This window comes from Sapajus apella, unplaced genomic scaffold (assembly GCF_009761245.1).
Source record: "Sapajus apella isolate SASKATOON/1434 unplaced genomic scaffold, GSC_monkey_1.0 scaffold46, whole genome shotgun sequence".
NCBI lineage: Eukaryota > Metazoa > Chordata > Mammalia > Primates > Cebidae > Sapajus > Sapajus apella.
Window position 1 is genome coordinate 15,610,468 of NW_022436986.1, and position 9,582 is coordinate 15,620,049.

Genomic DNA, 9,582 nt, shown 5'->3' on the forward strand with positions numbered 1-9,582 from the left:
CTCACTGCAGCCTAGACCTCCTGGGCTCAAGTGATTCTCTCAACTCAGCCTCCTGAGTAGCTAGCACTATAGGCATACAACATCGTGCCTGGCTAATTTTTACACTTATTGTTGAAAGGGAGTTTTGCCATGTTGCCCAGGCTGGTTTTGAACTCCTGGGCTCAAATAATTTGCCCAGCAGGATTACAGATGTGAGCCACTGTGCCTGGCCTGCACAGAAGTTATGAAATAAAAAGCAATGGCTGCCCCATATCCCATGGAAGAAGGCAGGCTCTAAGGAAGCAGGCCAACGAACGGCAAAGAAGTTACGCAGGCGTGAAGCCCCCTCCACTTGGAGGGGTGTCATGCTGCTGACCCGTCAAGACAACTGTGGTAAAACAGCAACCAGAAAGTTTTTCTAATACAGCTCTAAACTGCTCTAAAATCTGTTTCCCCCAGTTCCTGTTCTGCATGTCTCTTTGTCTTTAGGGAACATTCTCTGCCTTTTATCTGGGTGGAGGGTGGTAGGTTTTTCATTTCTGCCATGAAGGAAACTAACTTCTCTGCAGAATTTGGTCTTCAATCAGAAGCAAGGAAAGGAACACACAATGGCTGCTAGAACCTTGGGAGCAACAAAAAGAGTGCAGCCTACTTGGGCACAAAGCAAACTGCCAAGGATTCATAACTATAATCATAAACTTTGCTGTGCTGCTATAAATACGGAGCAAACCAGTGAGTGACTCATCTGCTAAGATGGCACGCAGGCAGCCCGAGCTGCACCACTCTGGATTTACAGCCAAAACCTAACCGCTCTTTTTCTTTCTTTCTCTCTTTCTTCTTTTTTAAACGAGTACAGAACATCACACTTAATTCTTCTTAAAAGGAATCCTCCCCACTGTCTGTGATATTATTTATCTGATTTCTCTGACAGAATGTTTCTTTTTGCCCAACACAAATCTGCTGTATAAAACATGTCAAACACATTTCTTAAACATTTTGCAAATACTCACAGAAAGTCACCAACAGGGTTTTTTTTTTTTTTTTTTCTCACCAAGTACAGACCAGTCTGCACTTCTTACCTGGGGCAATGGGGGTCCCCAGGCCCTCGGGAGGGCCAGCTGCTTCTGAAGAACCAGCACAAAGCAGCTTCCCACCAGCAGGAAGAGGTCTCCTACCTAACAGAAGTGATGGAGGGCTGCTTTTCTAGCTGTTCACCCCGCTTACAGAGCACAGCCACTAACTTGACCCCCTGACATGACTACTGTCAGTGCACCTGGCAAAACTCCACAAGGAAGCCTGACTTGAACCACCATTATTTGCTATTCTTAACATTTAGCTGCAAGATTAAAAAAAAAAAAAAAAAAAAAAAAGATTGTTAACATTTAGCTGCCCCAAGATGACACATTTTAGAAGGTCTCATGGAGCGGTTTCAAGAAGAATCACTGTGCAATGTATAGGAGCAAACAGGCCCAGAAGTCACTTACATCGAACAGTGCTTGAGGGAGTGAATTTGAAATCTTACTTAATTTTAGTGAACTGAGATGTAAACAGTCCTACGGAGCTGGTGGCTCCTGTATGGGACTGTGAACGTCTAGATGCTCCGCAATTCTGTGATGGGAACTGCAGACCACAGGAGGAACATCTGATGTAGGACACGTACTGTTCCTAAGCCCCCCTCCTCCTTTCACCAAAGCGACAGAGCCCTGGAGTATGGCAGCATAGTCAGATAATGTGCTACTTGCCCAGCTGGCGTGGAGGCTCCTGAATAAACCTGTCTAATTTGCTCTGGTGACCCCCTCAGTGACCAGCCAAGGATGTAGAAAGTGTGCCGCTGGACTCGGGAATGAATGCAGGCCCTCTCAAGTGTCCACTTGTCACGGGACAGAATGCCTCCTTCCCCACCTGGTACAGACTGTATAAAGACATCAGGGGGTGCTGGGCTGCGAGGGCACTCAGAGGCTACCCATCTGCCCCATGTCACAGGTGAGCAGCTGGGTGAGAGGTGTGGAGCACCCAGACGGCAAGCAAGGTGATGACTCCAAACCTACTCCCACATGAATTCTGTTTGAAAAATGCCCCTCTCACTTGTAGATATTCTAGGGGGTCATTCCACTTTAAATGAATGATGGAATAAACGTGTTAGTCTAGATGAGTGCTGTTGACAACACTTTCTGCAATGATGAGAACAGGCTGTTTCTGTGCTGTCCAAGATGGAGGCCTCCACTCCTGTGTAGCTGCCAGGCACTTCGAATGAAGCTCGTGTGACTGAGGAACTGAATGCTTACATTTCACTATTTTAATTAATTTGAATAGCCACCTGTGGCCGGTGGCTGCTGTACTAGATGGGAAGGTCTAGATGCTGTACTATTCTGCGATGGGACTGAAACCACCGCAGGAAGCTCTGACGCGGCAGGCGTGAGTGGCCTTCCCTGCGCCCTCCAACAGTTCCCTAAACTGGTTCTCCTTTTGCCAAAGCGGCAGAGCCCCCGGTGCAGACTCAAAATGGCTCCAGTCACACACGCCCGCACTCCTGCCTTGTATTTCTAGGTATGCTTGTGGTTTGAAAAGCTAGGAAGTCACACAAAGGAACTCACAATCATCCACCTCGGCCCTGACAAAGGGGCAGCAGGCTGCCAGTTGGAACAAGAGATAGCGAGTGTTTAACAAAAGCATCATCCAAGATCAGGTCACAGGGAAGGAATGACCACAAGGATTATTTAACCAGAGGTGTTAAGAACACAGATAAACTGGAAGCCATGTTTGCTGTGGGCAAGGACAGAGGAGAGGTAGCACCCTTACACATACATGGGAAGGAGATTTGCAATTTACCCGTGAATGCCTGGAGTACAATCAGGATGCATTTGATGATTTCAGCCTACGAGCTACAGTGGTAAAAAAAAAATGTACAGATTAACTGAAGTACCTGCTTGCTAATTCTCACTGTTAGGGGAGGCATTATCTTTCTATATTTTAGACATAGTATGGGGTTAAAAGAATGGATACGATACCCAATGACTATGGTTGATTTCTTAGCAGCTGATCCTTTACTGTCATGCTTTAACCTAATTTATACTCTTACCTACTTAAAAAAATGATTTGAGATAGTTTACCCCAAAATATACAGATACATAACTATGAATCCATTAAAACAATAATAAAAAAAAAAGACCCATATAACAAAGGCAAAGGAGGAAGAGAAGGTACTATGTAAGAAATCTGGGCTGAGGGAGGTGAACACAAGTGAGCATGATGTGCAGCTCTGAACTCCCTGGCCACCAAGGCAAAAAGGGAAACAAATGGGTTAAATGTATCTTACTGAATAACAAAAGCATTCAACCAGGCTTTTAGGACAGACATTTTTTCTGGCCTTGAGCTAGAAGGGAAATTTGTCACATTATAAAAAAGGGGGGGAGTGGGACATAAAAATGTAACCAAAATTTGTCAAAGAAAATCAGAAATGTTCTAACATGTTTGTTTCTTTATACTACTAATTGAAAACAAAACCCCTCAGAACCCTGTCATTCAGAGAAGGCTTTTAGAAGCAAGCATATTTCCAATGATTTGAAATCATTGGTTTTCCAATGATGGTAAAACTTTAATAATCTAGAGAAATCACAGTTACCATGGCCCTAGGGTCTCTACCTCTAGAATACGGAATGATTTACACTGGGCTTTGCTTGTGACTTGGAGAGGAGACTAATTCAAGAGACTAACAAGTACTCAGCGAGAAGAAGGTCTTTGTCGTAGACAAAAAAAAAAAAAAAAAAAAAGTACACGCTCTAGACCCCCGGCACACAGACCGTCTTCCGGGTGAAAAGGTAGAGTCTGATTTATGCTCTTATCCTGGCAGAGGGCACCCTTGGCTGTAGGCACCGGCTCTTGGCTCCTCTCAAATGGCAACCCAGACCTGAGCAAATACCGCAACAGCCAAAAAGCGGATACCAAGAAAAGAACACAGAAGTTTCTTACTCTTGGTGCAGGCTTCGGTTCTGAGAAACTTCAGAATCGCTGTCTTGTGGGGCCAGAGAGCCCTTGTATGTGTAAAATACATCTTCCGTTTCCGTGATGTAGGTCATTTCATTTGCAAGGTTATCTGCAGAAGAGTGGCGTGGCTTTCGGATTTCGTGCCGGAGCCGAGGACTTCGCCTGGGTGGGGGAAATGTTGAGTACAAAGTGTTCAAGGCAAATTCCACTTAAAAATTTTATTAGAGACCAGTGACCTTTGTGTCCTGACCTTTCTAAGGATGCCTTCCTTGGCTGAGACTGACATTCAGAGTCGGTTAACTCATGACTACCCCAGCAGAATGCACCAAGGGTGACACAAATCCCTCACACTCTCGGTCAAGTGGTGGCTCCCAGAACAGTAGCCACAGCTGTATAAACGGGCAGAATTCGATGGGTTTATGCCCTTTGGGAAGTGACAGGTATTGACTTAAAGGTAAGTTATTCTTCCAGGAGGACTCAAGCTTTTAAGACATAAATAGGCCATATGGACTGCTGATCAGAGAATTTTTCTGATTAATTTGAACAATGCAAACAAAAGGCTTAGAAGACAAACGATATTTCTCCGCAAAACTCCAATCTTACTTCAACGACATCCCTTCAGGTGAATTTCACTTGATCTAAGAGAAAATGTTTGCTTTTTAAGATATATCCCTTATTAAACATGTGGCATTAGATGGGCATATAAGCACTGTCCTGTCCTCCAACAGCAGCATAGGCATGTGACCTTGGGCAAGGCACGTCACCTCTCTGGGCCTGGGCTGTACTTACCTGCTCCTGAGAATGAATCCAATGAGGTGGTGTCCTCAGGACATCCAGCGTGGCCCCTGGGTGTCAGCTCCTGCAGCAGGCAATCCCAGGCTGCTGAGCTGCCTAAATTCTATTTTCCCTCACAGCTTTTCCATCTTCCCTTTCTTTGTTAGCCATTTCTCCTCAGGACTGTTAGGGCCTCCATGATTTGCAATCCCCCTGGGCCTGGATAATCAATAATGCTGTGTCCAAAGCAGAAGTAAAAAGGCTCTTGTGACTCCTCAGGAGAGGACCTATAAATAGCCACAAGAGCTCCAGGCCACGAGTGTGGGAACATCTAACCCCGCTGTTGCCCTGGATCCTGGCCTGGGCTCTCTGGGTCCCTGGCATTGCTGCCAATGAGATTTTCAGATACATAAGCTACTGTATTATAGCATAAATCTACCTCTTTAGAATGAGGTATCTAAATTTTGGAAACCAAGAAGCAAGTCTATTCAGTTATGTCATGATTTCTAACACGAAATACTGTCCCTGTCCCTTCCCCGAGCATTAGGGCCCGAGTTGAAGGGTCCTTCCCTTGCAGGCCCAGCACAGCATCTCCTCTGTCTGCCTGTCTCCCAGTTTCTCTTGGGCTTAGCAGATCCTGGCTCAGGTATTTACAGACACACACATTTACTCCAGTGTGGAGCTGGGGGCAATGTTTTCCTGCTAGATTTTCCCTTCTGGCCCCTGGCCTTTTTGGAGGTAGCCACAAAAATGGTGTGATGTCTTTGGGGACCATTATAATAAGATAATGATAATTCCGCCTGATTCTTTTAAAAGCTTACAATGTACTTGTACATTATTATTTCATTTGTGGTCGTTTTTATAATCCTTTTAGAGATGGGGAAACTGAGGCTACAGAGGTAAAGAAACTTGTTAATTAACAGAAGGGCCAAAACCGGAGTTTAGGTCTTTCAGCTACAAACCCAGTACCCTTCCTACTTTACCAAACTGCCACCTATTTCCTTTTAAGCTGAGTCCGTCCTCTTAAGTCAGCAGGCTACTTCCTGATGTGCATTTGCTTCTGCTGCTGGAGGTCACACATCCTTACATCATTTATATCACGTGCCTGCGTTAGTTTTCCCCAAGTTTATTTTGTGGGTTATTAATGGAAAACATGAATTAAGTAAAGCTAACCATACTTCTTTATCACGGACGTCTCAGAGTGTTTAACATGCTAACATGCTAAAGTGTGCTGTGATTCCAAAGGAAGCCTTTCAGCAGGCTAGAGTTTCCCAAATTATTTAGATCTAATAAGTTCTTTTTAAAAAAAGAGCATCTCAGTACTACACAAGATGGAAAACATTTAGCTAGACTTGTGTACTTCATGAAAACAGTTACTTCTGCCAAGAGCCTAAAATGCAAATGTAAACTCTGTAGGTCATCTAGCTTTAGGAATTTATAAGTTGAGTTTTTATTTTTAAAAGAGATAAAGTGTCTACTGATGTGTAGTACAAAAAAAAAAAAAAAAAAAAGGAGGACATACCAGTTGGGAGTAATGGGAGGGGAACGAGAAGGCAGACTCTTGGTTTCTAAGTGCTCCACTGATAAGGATCTCCGCATGGCTGGGTTCCACACCATCCCGCCAATCACCTTTTTGCAATATTGGTTATTTACCGACCTGAAAAACCAGATGCAGGTTCACTTTCTACACTGACATATTCAACAGGAAATAAATTACAGCATGTGTGAAACAGTCTACACATGCTTCTTGTCTGACGGATGGCTGCTTAACGCTAAGGTTATGGGGAGTAGAGGGAGACAGCTCAAAAGCAATTCCTGTCTGTCCTGGAATTTCCTTATGTGATTTCTGCTCTCATAGTGAAAATCCTTTCTTGTCCTCACTACTCAAGCAACAAAGCTGCTTCCAGAATATAACCAAACCTAACTAGATCAGAAGAAATTCCAGGATCACACAGAAATAGAGCTTGAGTGATTTCAGGGAATTCTTATTTTATTCACACTGGCAGAAGTTAAAATATTAGCCATCTTTTTAGGTGTTCTTCATCATCCTAGCCGGCAGAAGCTGTCACTATAAATTACTGGTAACTCTTTGAGTGAGAATCTGAAAATGCACTTAGAAAGTACAGTTTCAGGCTGGGCGCGGTGGCTCATGCCTGTATTCCCAGCACTTTGGGAGGCTGAGGTGGGTGGATCATTTGAGGTCAGGAGTTCAAGACCAGCCTGGCCAACATGGCAAAATCCCATCTCTACTAAAAATACAAAAATATTAGCCAGGTGTAATGAATGGCGCATGCCTTTAATTCCAGCTACTTGGGAGGCTGAGGCAGGAGAACCCCTTGAATCTCTGAGGCAGAGGTTGCAGCGAGCCAAGACTGTACCACTGCACTCCAGTCTGGGGAACAGAGTAAGATTCTTATATTTAAAAAAAAAAAAAAAAAAAAGGAAATGCCATTTCATGCTATGTCCTTGAAATGTGCTACTCTGAAGGTTACTTTCGAATTTTATTTATACCCAGAGAATTTAAATCTTAGCTATCTAGACCCCTCAGAAAATGAATTATTTTAGAGAATAGAGCATGAAGCCTAGTTGAAGGGTGACATCTTTGGTTCTGGCATCTCTACATTTTAAACTAGGTTTTAATGTCTTATGAAAACACTCTACATATTTCCTTGTGGCGTGACACCAACCAGCAAAAACAAAACGGAACAAAGAACAAACAAACGAACATGAACAATATGAAACGCCCTGTAAGCCCGTCATGTACTAATTCATATTAAGAAATGCTGTTGTCACCCTGATCAAAATGCTCACAACAGCATCACTGGGAGACTCTTTCGTCTGAGGCAGGCCTACATCAGAAACCACACCGCCAGTGATGAAGAGCACAGGATCAAAACAAGGGGAGCAAGCTGCCTGAATCCAAGGTTTAATGTGTCATGGGTTATTAATAGGGACTCTCTGAAAAAAAGTGTTCCATTGTTCCATAAGCTTGGAAAATAACCAAACAAGTTTCTTTTTATGTGGAACCTTTCAGAAGGTCCAATAAGCAGACGTGTAGCTGTATCTCTAGGGGCTGGGCAAGTCATATGACCCTTCTAAGCCTCAGTTTCCTCATCTGTAAAATGGAGGTAATGAGACTTGAAATTCACCAGTATGCTGAAGCTGGCGCAGGTAGAAAAAGAACTGCTGACTTGTCTTCCCAAGACATCTTCCCAACCCAAATGATCCCCTGTGGCAGATTAAAGACGGCTGTAAGTTCTTTGAGTCTTGCATCTGGGTTGGCTTGTGACTGCTTTCATCAACAGAGTCACTGTGCCAGTGCCAGGTCTCACCCTTAAGAAGGCTGAATGGTTCTGTCTTCGGCTGCTGGAACCCTGAGTGCCCATGTAAGAAATTCAACTACCCTCCTGGAGCATCAAGATGGGCGGGCTAAGGAGTCCAGGTGAGCCCGGCCTTCCAACCATTCCATCAAAACACCAGGTATGTAAGAAAACTTGTCTTGAATCCTCTGGCCACATTCACTAAGAAATCCCCCTCTATACTACATAGAGCAGAAGAGGCATCTGACCAAGCCCTTCTGGGATTCCTGGTTCACAAAATCATGAGATATAATAGAATGGGTGTTGCTTTCAGTCACTAAAATAGGGAAAATTTTTTAACACCACAACAGATGACCAGAACCCAGCCCTGCTGGCATTGGATGCATACAGATGACAGAGTTTTGCAGATGAAGAAATTGAAGCAACAAATTAAAGCTCAAGTGACAGAGAAAGGATTTGAACCCAGGCAGCTCTGCAACAGGGGGCACACTTTCAATTGCCTCCCCATTCCTTCTCTCATCTGGCTTGAGGATCAGGTCCAGTCTAAGTCAATGATATATTCCAATAAGTTATTTTCACGGCTCGTTCAACAGTAGAGCTACTGAATGTATAAATATACTAGACACTATTATAAGAGCCAAAAACTTAAAAAATATATTTGCTCTTGGTTCATCAGAAGCTGAGAGAGAGCATTTAGCACCATAAATAGTATCACTGATACTAACAGAAATTAGCTACTTATTCAGTCTACAAGTTCCCTAATGATTATCAATTTATTAGGAAAGTAACTTGAACAGTCTAATGCAGTTCCACATATCAGATAATGGCTCATACATGAGTCTCATTTAGTTAGTAATAGCCACATCAACAACAAATCACAAAAACAATTTTGAAAAACCAACAAATGATTTAGAAATAATGGCTGGGCGCAATGGCTGATGCCTGTAATCCCAGCACTTTGGGAGGCCAAGGCGGCTGGATCACCTGAGGTCAGAAGTTCGAGACCAGCCTGGCCAACGTGGTGAAACCCTCTCTCTACTAAAAACGCAAAAATTAGCTGGGCGTGGGGGTAGGCACCTGTAATCCCAGCTATTTGGGAGGCTGTGGTAGGAGAATAGCTTCAACCCAGGAGATGGAGGTTGCAGTGAGCTGAGACTGTACCACTGCACTCCAACCTGGGCGACAAAGTGAGACTCTGTCTCAAAAAAAAAAAAAAAAAAAGAAAAGAAATTAGAATTGGCTGGGCAAGGTGGCTCATGCCTGTAATCCCAGCACTTTGGGAGGCTGAGGTGGGCAGATCACCTGAGGTCAGGAGTTCGAGACCAGCCTGGCCAAACCCTCTCTCTACTAAAAATACAAAAATTAGCCAGGCCTGGTGGTGTGCTCCTGTAATCCAAGTTACTTGGGAGACTGAAGCAGGAGAATCGCTTGAACCCAGAAGGCGGAGGTTGTAGGGAGCCAAGATGGCCCCATTGTACTCCAGCCTGGATGACAGAGCAAGACTCCATCTCAAAAAAAAAAAAAA

General features: G+C 43.9%; 1 protein-coding gene across 8 annotated transcripts in view; it reads right to left on the reverse strand.

Annotated features, from left to right (window-relative positions):
• Window positions 1–9,582, reverse strand: part of PTPN3 (protein tyrosine phosphatase non-receptor type 3) — a 163,823-nt gene that overhangs the window by 39,214 nt on the left and 115,027 nt on the right. For 6 of the 8 annotated variants that reach the window (XM_032240308.1, XM_032240309.1, XM_032240313.1 and 3 more), the window contains 2 exons: window positions 6,260–6,394; window positions 3,949–4,125 (listed from right to left, as the gene is read on the reverse strand). In XM_032240308.1, the coding sequence (XP_032096199.1) occupies window positions 3,949–4,125; window positions 6,260–6,394 (312 nt within the window). The remainder of the gene's footprint in view (window positions 1–3,948; window positions 4,126–6,259; window positions 6,395–9,582) is intronic. The other 2 variants (XM_032240311.1, XM_032240312.1) reach the window with 1 other exon arrangement.